The 19,804-nt window shown below is 39.8% G+C and overlaps 1 protein-coding gene across 2 annotated transcripts in view; it reads left to right on the top strand.

Moving 5' to 3' along the window:
- Positions 1-1,492: 1,492 nt before the first annotated feature.
- Positions 1,493-19,804, top strand: part of sorcs3a (sortilin related VPS10 domain containing receptor 3a) — a 197,720-nt gene continuing 179,408 nt past the window's right edge. The window contains exons 1-2 of one of the 2 annotated variants that reach the window (XM_026303245.1): positions 1,493-1,756; positions 1,883-2,173. In XM_026303245.1, coding sequence (XP_026159030.1) covers positions 1,493-1,756; positions 1,883-2,173 — 555 coding nt within the window. Of the gene's footprint in view, positions 2,174-19,804 lie in introns of both variants that reach the window. The other variant, XM_026303244.1, reaches the window with a different exon arrangement.

The following is a 19,804-nucleotide window of genomic DNA, read 5'->3' as shown; positions in this document are numbered from 1 at the left end:
GAGTTAGATTGCTCTTTATAACAATGCTGCATTTATTCCCACCCACTCTATATTTTACGCAGCACTGTGCCTGGTTGCTCTGCAGTTGGAGTTGGAAATCCACAAAACTGTTTTGCACGTTAATATTACATTTGTTAAAAATCCCCTATGAGTATTCCCTGTGTGCAGCTTACAGACAAGAACACAACATAGATCGCTAATGAGTAACCCTGACGCAATTAGGCAGACACAAACATTTACCCACTCATACTGTACATACACCCGCTGTTGTTTTCTCACACGCGCACAAAAACACGTTTCCTCCGCACCCCAACAGTTCCACTTGCGCCAGCGCCGTCTTTTACCCCATACCATCAGAGTGACCGGCTCTCCTCGCCAAGAACGAGCTGCTGCTGCCTTATTCTGCACACTACGCCGAGCTTAGTATGCGAGGGAGATTGGCAGCCTGTAGGCATACAACAGTGTCACAAACGATAAGTACTGTATAAGTTAATTGACCGGTGATGGCTGCTGGTTGCTGGCTCGAGGGGCCCTGCACTGCGATTGCGCATGTTTTTTGGTAAAGCTTTCCACAGTGAATATATCATTTTTATTGCCACGTTGGCGTCTTCTGGTTATAAATCAGCGATACAGGCAATGTAATTCTATTCTGTTTGTAAAATAATAATATCAATAGCCTGTGAGTTTTAGACGTGTTCAATTTTCAGATGTATTCATCGGCTTTACTTATGTGTTGATTGGTAATCAAAGCCAGGTTTAGGCATGCTAACCGCTGTAACTACTCACCTCACCTCTTCATCTCCGGTGATGGTTCAACCTCTGCACAAAACACTGTGTCCAAGTCAAGGGGAGATAGTTTTTCCTTGGCAAGAATGTTTTACACAAGAAATAACACAAAGGACAGAAGTCTCATTCAGAAAAGCGCTGTGGCATCACATAGATTTACATATCTAGTTTAAGATTGCATTGCTCATTGACATGACTTTTTGGTATAACTAATTCTGTAAATCCAGGAAGATACAACTGAACAACATAAAGAAGAAAATGCCATATGTAATAAGTAGTAATATATTGCAATGTTTTTTCTAAGTTGATTGTAGATCCTGGTGTGATGTGTGTGATATGCAGATTATTTTGCACGACAAGGATCTAAACGGTTTGAACAGGAAAATAATCAGAACCACGGACAGCTCCTTTCTCTCTCTCTCTCTCTCTCTCCCACTCTCTCTCTCTCTCTCTTTCTCTCTCTCTCTCACTGTCTCTTCCGGGCGCACACTCGGCAGCTGGCTGCTATACAGCTCCTCCCTCCTGTGTGGTGGCTTTCCCGAGCAAAGATCCTTGGACGTGAACAGTTTCGCTGAAGAGCACTTTTCGAAATCAAACGGACAATCGAGGTGTTAGTTATTTCATATCGGCCTGAGAGAAGGGAGTTAAGGCGTCGGATAAGGTCTCCAACGGTCCTTCACCCCCCCCACCCCAATCTCTGTCAGCGATGGAGACTTGGGCTGGCTTCTGCCCAGGTCTGCACTTATGTTTGGGTATCTGGGTGATGATAGCCGCTCATACCCTACAAAATGCCAACGCGGAGATAACTTGCGCATCTTGCCCGTCGCCACTTCAACTTAATCAGGAGGAATTAAGGCTGGTAATGCGCACTGACCAGGCAGTGGAACCGGGCACCCTAAAAAACATCCGAGTAGAGTTTCGGGAACTCAGGTTCCAAAATACTGGAGTGGCCGAAGACCACGAGACAGGCGTTCCTGTCGAGGATGTTCTTTTGTTCTCTCAAGATAACAGTTTGAATGGAGTTAATATAAAGGAAGATACACTGGAGTTCAGTGAAGAAAGTAAACGCGGCAGTCGCAGGGACACGGAGCCCGAGATGAGCGACGATGCTGCGCTCCAGAGGGCGAAGAGAAGCGGTCCTGAGTTTATCGAGTTCAGCGAGAGCGGGTGGACCGGCCGGACTGGCTTGGAAGTGGCCGCTCCGGAGGATCGAGGTTCGTTGTTAGACGGACAAAAGCAGGGCAGGTCCGAGTTCAGATGGAACAGGGACGAAGGGAGAGAAAGTACCCGACAGGCTGAGCCCAAGCTCACCAGCAGCACTTTCTCTCTAACGGGGGACTCTGCGCATAACCATGCGGTGGTCTACTGGTCAGGACAAAACAGCAGCGTAAGTAATCATGGTTTATTACGCGTTTCCCTACGCGTATTCGGCTGCTTTTCACTGTCCCACATTTCATATTAACTCTTTTCTAAGCGTGTGATTGCTCAGCGGCGAACAAACTCCGTGACGCACAGAACAGACTTTGTGCTCTGTCATGCCGCTGAGTTGTGGTTCACTGTTAACAGGTGCACTGGTAGCTACAGATGCGCACCGGCGTACTGTTCCTGTTAAATGTCAGACTTGTGCTGTGACTGCGAGCTGTATTCGACCGCGACCTTTGACTCTGTCGGCAATTACGCACAAAACCTTCTCACTGTTATAGCGTTTCTTTTTTTCTTTTTCTTTCTTTTTTTTTTTCTTTTTTTTGCGTTACCTTGTCACTTGCCGCCATCAATGCATGGACTGAGAATCGTGCATTTTAAGTTGAATATTTAGTTTGTCTTGATTTGTAGTCTTAGTGTGAAAAATATTTATGATTTATTTGAGGCGAATTTAAGATATGCTAATGCATGATTCATTCGCCCCTAAGATGGCGTGGTGTTTCGTCCAAATTAATTGATTTGGGATGGAGGGACCCATAAATTATTGCTCATTCTCAAATAAGCATTTAAGTTCATTTGATTATTAATTTCTCATGCTTCCTCTAAATTTTTGGTTTTATTGAAATGAACACTTGAAACAGTGAATTAATTCGTATTTGCTGTTTAAGACCTGTTTATTTTTGTAACTCACAGTAACCATCACTGATGTGTGATACTGTCTTAAAATTGTAAATAATAAGATGTGATCGCTGGATGTATTACCATACGCTTTCCAAAGGGGGGTGTTCAGTACTTGGAGATTCAGTCTTACCTCCATTTGCATTATCACCAAGGAGGAATTGTCTTCTTCTCTGAAACAATGGTTTGTAATGACGTGGATTCAGGGATTAAATGCCACATTGGATCATGACAGCACTGAAAGATTTTGTAAAAATTGAGGAAACATGTATTTTGTTTTATTCTAAGCTCTTAATTTAGCAATTAACATTATTTCAAACCGTTTATTTGCCATTTTCCTCAAACAAACATCTGTAAAATTCTCAATGAGATAATCAGTTTTAGACACTGAAAATATAAGTATACAGTATAATAGAAATCAGCACCTTATTAGGTCATGGTGCCCTGTGGGTGTAGGAGGGCAGCATGCAGTCTTTCGAGAATCATAACATAACTGTACAGGTCAAAGATAGAGGCAACCTGGTGCCATAATGTGTAAATTTTTGCAATGGCACTTACTGGTCTCTGAAAGGATACAGCCCACATTCATGGCCATTTTTCATGTTAAATAGTTCCTGTCCCTCTTACACAAGAGGACCCTCACAGGAAGAGAATAATGAGACAAAATGAATCAAAGTTATTATATTATTATTATTATTATACAACCACGAAGCTCACAGGGAGCTGATGGGCTCTTCTTTCTGGTTTCACAGGCTTAATTTGTTGTTGTGGCTGCTTCAGTCGCTTTATTCCATCTGGAAAAAAAAAAAATCCCACATATTCAGTCTTGTCTGAGCTGATTATGACATGGTGCATGAACTTGTTTTTAACCCACAGTGAAGACTGAGGCACTGTAAGAACATGTTTGTGTGTGTGTGTGTGCGTGTGCGTGTGTGTGTGTGTAACTGCAGGAGTGTGTGCTAGATGGAGCTGGGTGAGGAGGTTATTGTGTGCCACTGCCCCTCAGCTTTAAATCTTTAATAATTATCTTGATGACTGAGGCCTCTATTTCAAAGTCTTTTCTCTTCTCTTGGCCATAAAAAAAGGCTTTGAGAGAATCCTCAGGAGAGAAGATGTGCTGCTTAATCTTTGCTAGCCATTGGTGCTCGTTCTGGTGATGAATGGAGTGGGAGGGCAGGCAGATTAAACTCTAACTTAACTCCAGCAGTAGTTAAGGCAGAGCGAGAGTAAGGGGCTGGCTAACAGGTTGACTAGGTACTTCAATGGATGACCAGTTTGCTTCAGCCACCTTAAACTTGACTGTCTATTCACTGCACATTGTACACTTTGTAGGGTCCTTAATTTTTCATCTGACTGCAACTACAGAGATTGCCCTTACCAGAAAAATAACACTGGTTGTTTGTTCACACACTTAAAAACCACCCAAGGCATCCTGTTGGCTAAGAGAGAACCACAATACCCCAGGGGAAACAGCTGTTGCATATAAAATACTTTAATTTCTCTCTTTGCTCTCTGTCCATGTTGACATGACTTCATATAATTGTTAATTCACACACAAAACCTCTGTGTAAGACATCAGGCTGTACAAAGCATCTGAAATTAGTACTGGATACGACAGTTTCCACATAATTTCCTACCAACTATTATTGAAGGCTCCATTTAACTTTAAACTGAGCCTTAACCATATAGCTGACAGCAGTTGTTCCCTAGCCTTGGTCAAGTAGTTCTTTCTTTTATAATGACATAATAATAATAATATAAGGCATATTATAATGGCATTTCCTAACCTTAAATAAGAACTTTTTTAAACCGTGACATAAAATGACTGTCTTACCTTTCCAATCTTTACCAAGTATCGACCTCTAATGTTGTTCCACAACCTTGATGAAGCAGTTTTTTAATTTTTTTAAAATGTTATTGTGTTCTTTCTTTAACTAAATTGTTGTTTACATCTTGTAGTTTTAGTAGCTAAAGAAAAACCAAATAATGGTGTCAGAGCAGATAACAGGCCTGTGGGTCAGTTTTAACGGCACTGACATATGACCTGCTTTGTCCTTTGGACATCTTGTTGATACAATGATAGAAAATTGTTGTTTTTGTGGGAAAGTCAAACTTTTTGGATGGATGACCATTATATGCCCTGTTCCACTGACCTTTAACCAAGATACCAAATTCTTACCTACTCAACCCTAACCCAACTCCTTCAGTCCAAATGCTGAAATTATAACCGTAAACAAAACCGTAATAAAACTGTAATAAAACCTTAAATGCCAGCCAACTGGTAGTCTGTGACTACCTCTGTGAAGACTTGATACTGTGGAGGGTGGTTAATACACCTTTCGAACTTACAGTCTCTGCCCTTGCCACCGTACAACTCTTTCACTCCATCTGTCTTGCATGTGTCTTCCTGTCTCTGCCTCAGGCTTATGCAGGTTATGCCTTAACCTTTGATATTATACTAGCTGGGAATGTAGAGGTAGCAGTGTTGAGAGCAACTGTCATTTATAATTTTCATGGGCATAATTTCCATGAAGCATCCCCACAGTAAAGTGACAAGTTCTTTACTAAAGTATCTTTGAGGCTGTGTATCTCCCAGTCTCTGCAGTCATGTGCATAATGGCATTATGACTGACAGCTTAAGCAAAAAATGCATAGCTTTTGCAGTATGAGCTTGAAACATTCCTCTCTACTAAGGCTGTATTGAGACTTCCTCTTAATATCATAATGATAGTGAGTATGGTCCTTTAAAATACCAGCATATTCAGTCGATATCACAGATAGAATAGCAGCTTTTTAAGCTGATCAATGCCACATTTTTATCCCTTGATTTTTTTTTTTTCATGGAATGTGGCACATGGTGCCATCTTTGTTGTCCTCCATTTGTTGAGGGGGGATATTAAAAAGATGGTGCAAGTATGGGCTTGACTTGAGTGGTCTTTAAAGTCTTGCGAATTCCCACAGAGGCAGGTCAGTTATACTATCTGGCAAGTCATCAGTGGAGCTGACTGTGTGTTTGAAATTCCCAAATCCCTTCTGAGACCTGGTGGAGCACATGCAGAGTCTGATACGATGTATTTGAAGAATTAAAAATGTCACATAGCAAAAACGCAAACACACATTGCGGCATGTTTATGACTTGAAAAGCTAAAGATAGAGCAAATATGGTGTTTACATTTTTCATGTCTGACACTTTCCAAACAGGTTAAATGATTGTTGCTTTGAAAGAATTGGACGTCCTCCAAAAAATGTTGTAGTTCAATACTTACTGTGGTCATATTATGCACCATCCATAGTGTAGAAATAGGCCAGAGAACCACCAACAAGAACAGAGCTGGTCTCTGCAGTGAGAAAAAGTGATTTAGGATGTAGAGTCTGGTTCTTGCTCACTTTCCATCAACCCAGCTCACCTTCAGCCTAAATTACTGATGGTAATACATTATAAAATTATTTCTTTTCTTCCTTCTCCCACTACCCTGGTGGCCCTCTGCTCTGGAGGAAGAGAGCAGGGGAAAAAAACAGAATATCATAAATAATGCAACACTTCCAGTGGGGCTTAACTCTCTTATCCCTCGATCTCTCCTCCCTCCCACTTCCCTGCTCTAATTAGTGTCTACAAATTTGTTTCCAGTTGCTTGGTTTTTTTTTTGTTTGTTTGTTTGTTTTTTCGACCATTAGAAGAATGATGTTGTGGCAGTACACCATGTGCCACAAAACGTGAATGGAGAACGTGTCTTGACTGGCCCCTAGAACATAATTTCTGGCTTCGGTTCCTGAACAGGTGGGCTTGGGCTGTGGCTCACTTTTGTGCTCTTGATTCCATGCAGTGAGTTTAAAAGCATGTGATGTCACCTAATGGTGACATAATATGACAAAACTTTTAATTTCCATGATTAGAGTGAGTCCCATAATGTGTGGTAGGTTATTTTTCATTTCTGGATCCCTTGCAGATTTTAGCCACACAGAATAAATATTCCTATTTATTTTGTGTGGGAGGGGCAACATAACTAACCACATCATTTGAAATTTAACCAGAAAAAAACAGTTAAGCATAAAAAATCAAACTAATACATACTGCGAACAGAAACACCTAGCCCTTATGACTGCATACACAAAAAGTGCTTTCCTTTTGCCAGAAGTTTACTAGGTCAGCACAATTTTAGACTGGATTTCATAACTGCAGTTAAAGGTCAATGGATGCACTTATAAGTGTCAGATAATAAAACTATCCTTAGCAGCACCCATCACAAAAGGTCAAAATGCAGCCTGTCTTGGAGACTTGGAAATTTACAACTCGAAATTCAGCATTCCTTAAAGAATAGGTATGAGAAAGAGAATGAGAAGAACACACATTAAGGGAACCATTCAGGAAACCATCCAATCCAAATGCATTACACCTGCTGCTGCAGCGCATCACAGATCTCGGGTCACATCAAGCTGCTTGAAGCTTTCAAGCTATAAACACGTAGGTAGTAGAGATCCAGCCAGTCGACTGAGAGGCTTTAAGGATGCATTCACCAAACCTAATGGCCTCATTATCTTTCCTGTGTGATTGCCACTGTGGCTGAAACACTGATGGAAGCCACCTCGTTAGGACTTCACAGAGTTGAGTGTAATCATACTGTTCAGCACTACAATGGTGTTGACATTATGCGTGTGTGTATGCAATTCTATATGTGTTTACTACATTGGTACACCCCAGTGTCAAATTAAATTTAGTTTCATTTCTATCTACTAAATGCTTTTTCCCCATCTAGGATGTCCAGAGAATGCGTGGTACCACCTACCAAACTAGTGCCACCTACCAAACTAGTGTATCTTCTTCTCATTCTCTTCCTCTTACCTATGCTTCAACTTAAAGAATGCTGAATTTTGAGTTTTAGATTTTCAAGTCCTCAAGGCAGGCTGCATTTTGACCTTTTTTCTGAACTAAGCACGATACCTTGTAATGTTGATGGGGAGCTGGGGAGAGCAGCCAGGCGATGAACACATAATGTCAGACCACAGTGATGCGATAGATTGCATGCTGTGTTTCATACTCTGTCTCTCCCTCGCTCTCCGCCTCACCCTCCATTCAGTTTTCTTCCTTCTCCTCCTCTGTGTCCTTGAGCAAGCTCTGTCCCTCCTACATATTGATATGTGCTTATTAGGTCACAGTTACAAAATCACACCCACCCACACTTTTTTTTTTTTTGCATGCAAGCAGGCAGACATAACGTTGCATGCATACATGTGTACATGAAGACATTTGCTCAGTCATTCTCAGTATTACATCTCAAGTCTCAGAGTGAATGGCATTGTGCCTGGAGGGGGTTGTCATTGATGGAGACTAATGTTGACACATCACACCCTAGGACCTGCAGTCAATTAACACATTGTCTAATTAAAGTGATCTACTGGTTTATCTATGAGAGATTAAAAGAGGCTGTAAAATGGGTCCACGCTGCATTAACTTAACAATCAGGTCTGCTTCTTTATTTCCATTTAGATTTTAATGGTAATAACCTGCTTAAACATCCCTCCATTACCAAACAGATTGTATAAGCATCTTTCATTGATGGTGGCGGGAGATAGATGGTCATGATTTTGGATTTCTATTTTCTGTTAATACCTCTCTCAAGCTGTGCGAAATACTCCAACAGCTGCCGTACGTGACTGAATTTCTGACTTTCCATAGCATCTGGCGTGGAACTCAGCTTAAAAAGTGCCCTTTAAATAAATCATCCTTCAACCAGCTATAAGTCATTACCCTCCCACAAGGTTTGCACTTTCTTTACGAGTGAACTGCATTACATTTCTATCAAACACTGTATCTGTCGCGTATTTACCCACTATCTTTGCTGAGCTTCTTTTAAAAATTTAATAAATACTTAGACTGCTTGACAGGTATGGTACTACTACTGTATAAGACTGTCTTATACCAGAGACTGCGAGTGGTCATGGATATCACCACTTCCACTGGAACACAAAGTAGAGTGTCTTCTTATAATCCTGTGAAAAATACTGCTAACTACACAATGACAGACAGGTCAAGGTAAAGGTAGCACTAACAATCCCTTTGGGTAGTCATTGAATAGAGGTGACACCAATACCTCAAGTCTGGCATATAATTGAGATCACAACATAAAGACATGCAGTCATGCTAACTATTACAGAAACAGACAATGAAATCTACTGAATATAATATAACCTTATGAAAGCACCAGTAATATTAATAAGTTCTCCTCTTAGCCTGTGCTTTTTGCACTATATTTTAGCACATGCTATTGTGTATTGTATGGAATATGTTGCACAGGCTTGCTTCTTGTCCATCTTGAATTAAACAATAAATTGCCACACTAGTTTGAATGTCCCATCCAATGTAAACTGGGATTGGCCCCAGTCCCTCCTCAAACATCTAGTAGTATAGCTAATGGATGAAAGGATGGATGATATTTGATACATTACGGCATATTGTTTCAGCTGATAATTGCTTTCAAGGAGTTTTGACAGTGGGCAACTGGATCCAACAAACTGTTGCCACCTGTAGCCAGGTTTATTTAGGTAATGAACAGAGTTGTTGCTTTCTGCTGCTGTCTGGTTTCAATGTAGAGATTAGATGAGATGTTTGTCAATGTGTTTCACACCTGTTAGCCATATAAAACTGCAAAGATTGTGGAAAATAAACTGCAGTTGCCTCACACTGTACAATTTGAGGTATAAAGTGTGTGAGCATGCATTGCTGTGTGTATTAATGTAAGGGATGTGTATGCACTTGTCTATGCGTACCATATGTGTTTGCACAGAAACACATACTGTGTGTGTTAATGTTATACTAATGGATGTGAGCTGCCGCTACCACATAAAACCTAATGAAGCATGGTGAATTAAGAGTTGTCAGCTTTGACTTATTTAATTGACAAAACAAGCATCAGAGCTAGAGCTCAAAAAATTCCACTTTTATTCATTGCCTCAGTGTGTAATTTGTTTGCGCAGCCAAGTAAAAGAGGAATTACTACAGTCTAAGAAAAAAAAAATTCTCTAAATGAATATATCATCATCCACACAATAAAAAAGAATGTGTTGATGTTTTCTCTACTTTTACCTCTACAGCAAGTATTTTTATTATTTTTTTTTGCTGCTGTAATAAAGCCATTCCCAAGTGGCCCCATTTTGGCCCCCATCACTTGTTTTCCCACTTCCTCTATTTGTTCCTGCGCTTAATTCATGGCGTCTTGTTGTACTGAACACAGACAGTAATGTTGAGTAATGAGTGGTAACAGGCGTGTAACTAAATAAATACCCTTAGCCTGACACTTTTTACGTGCTCCAGCTTGCGAGCCTCTTTTTGCATGCGTCAACAGCCCAGTGATTTTCTGCAGGGTGGCTTGTTGTGCTGAGAGCAGAACATAAAGGGTAGCATCAATGAGGACCTGTTCTTTTTTAATGTGAAGCTTTATAACGTTTTTTAGTAGATGTAATGAAGCAAGGCTCTTGAATATTCACTCATATCGCTGAGCCATTTGTTGATGAAAAGTATATTTAGTCACTCAAAGATGGCAGCTCCTGGTATAGTACCTCCCTCAAAGTTAAGCTTAAACCACTTAAATCCCAATAATTCTCAGTGAAGGTAGTCACCGTTGTGCCCTAGTCCTGTCATAGAGAGACTGATAGTGGGCCTTTACAATCAATGGCGCTCGGTATGATTCCTGGTGTGTCAGATACCTTCAGGCTAGAGTGAAAATAAGGCAGGTTGCAGTTCAGCCACAGTAAGACATTTTTGGATGTTGTATTTTCTTCTGGTTTGGAGACAGAATAATTCTGCATTTATAAATATGTTTGACAGTGACAATATATTAAATGCAGGGTAATGCTGAAATTAAGTTAAATTAGCTAACATTTAATTCTGTGTAAAGTTTAAAACTTGCTTTGATTTACAACCCTTTTTTACTATATGGTCATACCTTTTGCCATCTGAGGTTATTTTAGCAAAAAGACTTTGGCTAAGTTAGCAACGAGATTTGGAATTTAACCAAAAATGGATTAAATAAAAAATGTAAAAATACATCTTTAACTTAACAAACTGGAATTAGATCCAACCTAACAATGAATCATTTGCTACATTTTCTTTCCAGGTGCATGTATTCCTGTATACCGTGGCATTTATTTTTCTTCCGCCTACCCCCCACTGACTCAAACAGCATGTTAGTGATAGTAGACATATGCCAAAGCCCTTTTAATTATCATACAATGCCCCAGAGGTGTCACAATATGATAGGAGGTACATTAGCTGAGGCCTGACCTTTTCATCAGGGAGATTAACACAATTATGGCCACAGAAATGGAGAAAACCTGTAAAATGCCAACATCAGTGAGATCATCTTTTTTTCTGGAAACACCTTGGATTCACCACTAAACACACACAGTGAAAAACTGGCAATTTTGCAACAGACTGTTCATGTCTCAGACAAAACACATTCACTAACATTCATTATGTCTGGACCTTCAGTACAACAATGCCTATGTACTTTGCTTTGACCACAGCTCTCTAATTTTACAATGACTACGTTATTGTGTAATCTTCAAAAGTAAGCCAGTTATATAAAATGTAATGAATTATGAATAATGCCCCATTTTCACCATGTGGCCTGCCGAGACTTCAGTGGTATCAATTATCTTGAAGGGGATAGATCTTATTCCAGTCCCTACCTGATTTTATACATGTCAGTATAAAGACATAATGGAACTTAAATGAGACCACTCAAACTGAAGCAGTGATTTGTTGCATGGAGAGTGCTCTGTAGTAACTTTATTTAATGAATCCTATTCATTTCAGTTAACTGAATTCTGACTCACCTTTTCATTTGCAGCGCTTGACTGCAGTTATTCCAGTCATTACGTATCTATACATTCAGTTGGATGCTTACTGGGCTTAACTTCTCTGTTCTGAACAGATGGGCACAATCTAATAAGATGAACATGTTCTAATAACTAATGGGGTATTAAAGCAAAGACCTGGTTGTTTTCTTGCTCATAGTGTTTATCATTCATAGACAACATCCCACTGATAAGTGCAGGGAATAGGAAAGTGGAGACTGTATTATTATTAATATTCGCCAAGCTAGGGCCACAAGTGAAGGTATTGCTACATCATCCAGATCAGTGAGATGGATCAGGGGAACAGGGACTGAGGGAAACTAGGCCTTGTTGGGAACCTACAGAGTAGCATGAAGCTTTGAAGAAACCCAGTCCAGGTAATTATCATGTTGCACCACTTAAATACAAATAAACATGCTTTTTCACAGAGGAGAGCAGTTTAATGAAGTGTGTTTGTGTGTGTATTTGTGTTTGTCCTCTCTCTGTTCCTCTATGCTTTTTTTGCTTTCTAGTCTGCCTCTTAGCACTTTCCTGAACACAGATTATCGCTTGTGCTCAGTCAGTCATTTTTATGCGGAAGCGACTGTTTTTTTGTTTGTGTGTGTGTGTGTGTGTTCTCATCAAACAAGTGTTCCTCTCAATCCACTGCTGTTTTTCCCACCGGCATTCTGGCAATGGCATCCAGCCTGTAGAGAAGAAGGCTGACTCTTCCTGTCATTCCTGTGGTCCCTCATTTGCCGCCTGCCTGCCTGCCTGCCTGCTGGCTACTCCTTAGGCATTGCCTTTGTCCATCACTAGAGGGAGTGGGTAGCCTAAAGATTAATGAAGTGTTATCTGAGCTGCAGGACAGGAGGACAGACACATAGGTAGAGCAAGAGGGAGAAACCACTGATTATTATTACTATTATTACCCTTACTTTATAAATCCATTGTGGCCCTTCAGCTTCAATGCATATGAAATGATACTGTCTGTTGTAAATGTGGTTGATGAATCCCACTTGAGAAATGTCATGCTACTTGGCAAATATAAATATTCTGTGATTAAAACTAAAAGATACCATGTTTACTCTGTGTGTGTGGGTGTGTATGTGTGTCTGACGAGAAAAGGCAGGAGAGTCAGATAGATGGATGTAAACATGACACCACATATATACACTGACTGATAAAGAGATACAGCCACTCTCTTGGCCTCTCACAAAGTAGCTAGTTCATTGCATGCTAAATATTACAGTGCATCTCAAATTTTTTCCCTCCTCTGTTCCTCAGAAGTACATCAGACCCTGCTCTTCTCCCCCAGCTGCAGTCTGAGCCTGTTTGCTGCCCTTTCACAGCTCACTTGCCACACAAGAAAATGTTTATGTGGCCGTAATTGAATTTAGAGCTACATGGCTTACCAGATAGAAAAGCATTTGTTGAGCAGGCTTCTACAAGCGAGATAATCCTGCTAGTAAAGATTCTTCACGTCTGCAGCCTATCTCTGCATTTAAGGAGCTTTAGGTTTAGCCATCTCTGGGAGAGTGGAGTGGAGCCAAATCTTGGCAGCACTTTGCCAAGGGATACGGTGGTCAGAGAATAGCATATGATTTCACTGTGTCAATTCATTCATTTTCCCTAAAGGGAGAGGTGTGTCAGATAGCCATCATTTTTGCCTTGTTTGTCATGACAATGTTAGCCTGTTCATCTGTGCGTTCATTAGTTGACTCAGAACTTTAATCGAGAGCTTGACATCTCCACAGACGGACATCAGATTGGGTATGGTTATTTATGAGTCCTTAGAAAATGGATTGTAAAGACTTTGGTGACACTTGGATCTTTCCTGTAGTGCCACCACCAAGATAAAATTTCCACTTTTAGACAAGAAATCTCTGTGCATACTTATTCTTCCCTTTCATTTTTGTCCATAGACTTTGCACCGGTGCCATCCTCAGGCCTAAATATCACAGTTCACAAATAAAGTAATAAATTAATAATTATAATAATAATAAAAAAAATATAACAGATGGATTGTCATTAAATTTCCTTAACATAATGCCTCAAGGAGATGACCCTTCTGAGTCTAGTGTAGGGATGACCTGATCAGTGAGGTACTGTACTGTACCATACTATAATGTGGCACTAAGCTGAATACAAAGTGGACTTGGGACATGCAGATACTACTCAATATAAAATTACTTGGATCTGGATCGCGGGGAAAAAACCTTGACTGCGACATCCTTAGTCTAGTGACTTTCCTCCAGTACTGCTTCAGGACATTATTTTAAACTTTGCTGCTCCTTTATAAGTTAGGGATTAACATAATCAAAGTGATGACAAATTTTGTGTTCAGTGTAGGGCTGCATCTAATGAATATTTTCATCATTGATTCAGCTCTTCTTATTTTCTCCAGTACTTGCTTTAAAAAACTTAAGTATATGGTATAAAAAAAGATGGTCATGATTTTGGATTTCTATCCATAAGTAGTGCCGAAATGATTAGTTAATGAATAGATTTGGAAAGGAAATTTATTTGACAGCCAACAGTTTTTCTGGCAAAAATGCCAAACATTCAAAAATTCGATCCTTGCTTCCAGCTTACAAGTGAGGATTTGTGGTTTTCCTTTGTTTTATGTTTCTGTTAATTGATTATATTTGGCTAGATAAAGCAAGAAATTGCAAAATGTCATCTTGGCATCAGGAGGTTGTAGTCTGCATTGTACACAGTTTCCTGACATTTTATAAACTAACTGATCAAATGAAAAAATGTATTCTCAGATTATTAAATAACAAAAGAAAATGTATTAAGTTGCAGCTTCAATTCTAGGGGCCACTAAAATGTTTGTTGTTTCCTTAGCTAGTTAGTTGTTATTGGCAATGGGTGACTAGAAGAAGACATTCTGGTAGGTTTCTGTCCTTGGCCACTGGGGTCCCAGATGTGGAAGTTATCACTTGGCTACCTTTGGGCTGTTTTATTTTGAAAGGTTTATTTTAAGATCTTCATGCTTCAATTTGCTTGACAGCACATGGCAGAGAGTGACAGGAAAGGAGAAAGAGAGAGGGGATGATGTGACAAGGGTTGTATTTGACATTCAAACTCTTATAATGATTCACTTGTTACACTGCAGCAATGAGCTCATCATATATACTGTATTTCAGAGCAGTGGAAAGGTTAGAATGTGCAGAATAATTAGGGCCAGTTAATCTCATCTCAACTTGCAAAATTGCAAATTTTTGTGTATGTTTTTTTTTTTTTATCCATCCACCTAAATATACATAAAACTAACATGAATCATAGTAGGGCAATGTTGGAATACAGTATTTTGCATATTGTCAGTCATGTCTTATTTCCCTGTGGATAGAAAATTGATTTAGAAGTGGGAGCAGCCTTCCAGTATATTCCTCTGATATTACTTCTCATTTCATTACCATGCCAATGGAGGCATGAACCTCCTTTGCAACCTGAGTCAACTGAGATGTCAACATATGTTTGAAGGTCGAGGTGGGGGGTCAGGTTCAATGACAATGATAAAGAGAGTAATGGGAGTAAAACAATTGTATTATGGTGATTCTTTATTTGTGAAAGCACTGCTCTAGTCTATCATGAAAATTATAATAACCTAAATTAAAATCTTGTTTAATCCTGTTATTTTGCTTGGAAATAGAGCTATTTCATTTTTCAGTACACTTGACAGGTAATTTCGTTCTTTCCAGTGATTGTAATATCCTCAAATGAATTAAATTAAGTACATTAAGTACAGTGCATCCTTAAACATTCAGAACAGGATGGCAGATTGGGGGGATGTCATCATCACCCCCATCCTCTGAGATTGGGTACCAAGCACCCAATAAAAAAGTGCAATCTTTACTCAAGAGCAGCTGATCTGAGAGTGAAGATCATCGTGCCTATAACTAAGTACCTTCTGAAAGTCTACTAGAAGATGTGAATGCAGCATTACAAGCAATCCTCACAGCTACCATCACTGAGACCAACAAGCTGATATATTTGTACACTACAGCAACAGTGATCCTTGAGATGCTTGGCTATGATGGCTATGAACAGCCAAATAAAGCAGTATCCTCCATGGAGACAGATGTTGAGATCCAAGATTAAGGAAGCATAAAGAGAAATTAGCCAGCTATCAGAACTACAGAAAGGTGTGATGAAGAAAAGCTTACCTAAGAAGCCCAACAAGCTGTCCAAACCTGAGACCTTGGAAACTGCCCAGCAAAGACTAACACCTCTAGCTACCCAACTAAAGAGGAGTGTTGTAACATGGGGTTAGTTCTAACACGGTGAGTTTGACCAATCAGAAACAACCTAGGGTCATGTCATCCATATCATACACTCCCATCTCCTTTTTGAGCTCACAGGAGAAGTGGCATGTGTCTGTGAGCATGATTATGAATTTCATCACCTAAAAAGTTATTTTCAGGTAAGAAAGATTTTTTTTTTGTAATGTAGATAACATTTTTTGACTTACATAATCTTCTTCAATTTTCTTCTTCATTAATTGCTAACTTCAAACCCACATTCTAAAAGAGTTAGCTATGTAATGGCTGCTTGGGCTGGGGATATTTGTAACAGTTGACAGACAATCAGAAATCCTGACAGATACGTCTGTGAAACAGGCACATGACGAGGCGGAAAAAAATAGGAACACCGGAAAGAGGGCAAAAAAGAAAGTCTGGAAAGGGACAAGAGAACTAAACAAAGAAAACAAGCAAAAAACCCAAGTCCAATGACCAAGAGTATTCTAATTCGTCTGATGAGGAGAATTTCTGCATTGTGTGCATGGAACACTTTGGAAACTCTAGGTCAAAAGAAGTGTGGGTCGACTGTGTTTCTTGTCAGTTCTGGGTCCATGAAGCCTGCACCTCAGGGGCAGCTATCTACATTTGCCACACTGCATTGTACTGACTGAATCCTTACGAGATATACACTATACACACACTCACACTGACAAACACAGAAATTTGTTATAGTGTTACGTTTAAATTTCCAACATAAATACACTATACAGACACGCATACAAATTTTGTTACATCTATCCCCAGCTAGTGTTACAACTAACCCCAGTAGTGGGGTAGGTTGTAACAACAGAGCTCTTTGTATTTGACATTAACTCACATGATCTGTGATTGTATAGCATAAGTTCAAGTGAGTTTTATTTGTAGTAGACAAATGTGGCTATAAAGTATCAAAGTTTGAGAGATCAAGCATGAACAATCACTAAATTACTGACCCTCTAACAAAAAGTGTTACTATCATCCCCGGTCTTCCTTCGACCAGGGTAGTGGCAGACCAAGTCTCACCAAGACTGGAAACTGAACAATACTGGAAAAACATATGGGAAGGAATCACAACAACAATGCCCAGCAGCTGGTGGACCTAAGATGAGACCACAGCAATTACCTTGAACAGGATCTGGTAACCATCACAATAGCAGACATCCAAGAAAAAATCTCAAGCATGACGATATGATCCACATCAACTGGCTAAAGCAGCTAACCTCACTTAATGAAAGCCTGGGTGCACAAATGAACTAGCTGCCAGTAGATGAGATCCACCCTGAATGGTTAACTGAAGATCAAACAGTCCTAATCCCGAAGAAACTCCAGAAGGGAACAGTCCCATCCTGTCAAGTATCATAGCGGATGAGTAGGCACATGGATCAATACATGCACACAGCCCAGAAAGGAACTGGTAGGAACACCATAGGTGCTGAGCATCAGCTACTGGTAGATAAAGCAGTCACTTGAAACTGCAAGACCAAACAGACCAACCTGTGCAATATCTAGATTGACTAGAAGGAGCCTGCAACTCACTGCTGCACACATGGATCCTGGAAAGCTTGAAACTGTACAACATCCACAGGACTCTAAGCGCCTTCATCAAGAACTCCGTGGGAATTTTGAAGACAAATGTAGAGGCCAACTTCGAGTGAATCACACAAGTCACTATCTAGTGCGGCGTCTACAAGGAGATGCTCTGTCCCTGATGCATTTCTGCATAGGCCTGAACCCCCTTGGCCAGATCATAACAAAAGTGGTTACAAATACCGACTATGGAATGGAGCAACCATCAGCCGCCATTTTTATATGGATGAAATTAAGCTGTATGCCAGGAGTGAACAAGACATCGACTCACTGATCCATGTCACTAGGATCTACAGCAATGTATATATTGCTGTACAGCAATATACAATGTACAGCAATATATATACAGTATATATATATATATATATATGAATATCAAACTTGATCCATAACATCTTGTTGATGCTTGGGCCTAAGGAGTCATTTTGAAAATATCTGAAAACAGAAAACAAGCAATCTGGGGAGCATCATTTTTTGCTCTGCTGCACTGAGCCATCATGGAGTGGGTAATTCAGCCGAGTGGAAATTGTTCTATCAGGAATCAGACAAAGATCGTGCCAACATGCCAAGCTCCCACTCATACTCAAACCTTGGATCCTACACTGAGATGAGATTATAGATAATTACAACAGCAGCGTGACTGAGAGCACTCTCAAATAAGTGCAAAGTGAATTCCTACACCCGTTATCTACAGTGTGTTGATTCTGTAATCAACTTTATATTTTACTATTATTATTATTTATTATTATTATTTATTATGTGTTTCATTACTTTGTATATGTGTGTAACAGCAGAATCTGTGTGTGCAAATGAATGTGTGGTCCCTTTAGATAACCTGCTCACAGTTTTTATATTATACAGAGTGACATGCAGTGCGGATGGATTCACAGTTTGGACCATATCTACTCCTCAGGCTTTGATGTTCATGGTGGGCAATGGGACTGAAATTACAGAAAGAGCCCACTTCACATTTTTGTGTTCTCCCTCCAGGGCTGCCAGTCTAGTAGAAAAATTCTCTCACTCCTGTGCTGTGTTGTTGTAGGATACAGTTAATCCCCACTCCAACTGTAAAGAGTCAGTTGCAAACCTGACACCATGACGCTCTAACTCTATTGGCTGTGTGTGAAAAATCAACTTTAAGATGTTACTGCTGTTCATACCAATACTTAGTGCAGGTCTTAGACAGCTGGAGACAATGCTGGATCACCTGGGAAACGTGTTTATTCAAAGACGGAGTACTTGCTTCAGGGTGAAGCAGACCCCCTAGCTATCAATCCACAGAAACATTCATTCCTTTATTATCTACTTACAAGGGGTCCCTTGTAATGACCAAACCACAGAGAATTATGAGACTCTGCAGTTCCCTCAGCTCTGTGTAGTGTTTTACGATCTTTCAGCTTGTTTTGGTTATCTGCTCCCCAGCTTTGCTTCTAATTCAATCTTACCTTTCTAAATTCCCGAACAGGTGGTGACAACAGTAAAAAGCATTTAGCAGATAGGAGCCAGATACTTCCCTAAGAGCTAAAAGAATAATGCATATTAATTGCATTGTTATTGTATATTCTGTATGTCGGGTGCAACAGTATACACCTACCACCTTTGTGTTTTCAGATCCATTCATTACAACCTTCTTGTAATGTGTATTTTTTCATTCAGTGTGTCACCAACATATCTCTCAACTGATCATTTCATAAGAAGTAGGGTCACTGGAAAACTGTAACCTGCCACTGCAGTCACAAACAGCATATAGACTTGTGTTTTTTTTGTTTTTTGTTTTTTTTCCCACAGGTCTTGTGTCCAGAAAGAAGACTGCTAATGTTGCTGTGTCTGCTGTGTATGGCAACTGTTAACTGTTTAGTGCCACAATATATTGTTTTCAGCTTGATCACTGCCCCAGGGTCACCAAAAAAACATTATTGCTGGTTTAAATAAGTCTTCTTGAAGTTGTTTAATGTAGGGCTTTTACTTATGTATATTGTGGTATTTCTACTTTTACATAAGTAAGAGATTTGAATATTTTTATAATCGCTGATCCTGGGGTTTTGCCTCTAGTTTAGAGCCAAAGAGCTCATACATAAAAATAATGGGCATTTTGTCTCATGGATTAGATATGCTAAGATATGAGGCTTAAACATGTCCATTTCGTGATGTGAAAAATTCAGTAGTTCTTAGAGTCATGGGCAATAATAAAGTGTAAATATGTGATGCAAGAT

Source organism: Mastacembelus armatus, chromosome 1, assembly GCF_900324485.2.
Source record: "Mastacembelus armatus chromosome 1, fMasArm1.2, whole genome shotgun sequence".
In the NCBI taxonomy this organism is placed as follows: Eukaryota; Metazoa; Chordata; class Actinopteri; order Synbranchiformes; family Mastacembelidae; genus Mastacembelus; species Mastacembelus armatus.
The sequence above is the reverse complement of the archived record's forward strand: the minus strand, read 5'-3'. Positions and strand labels throughout refer to the sequence as shown.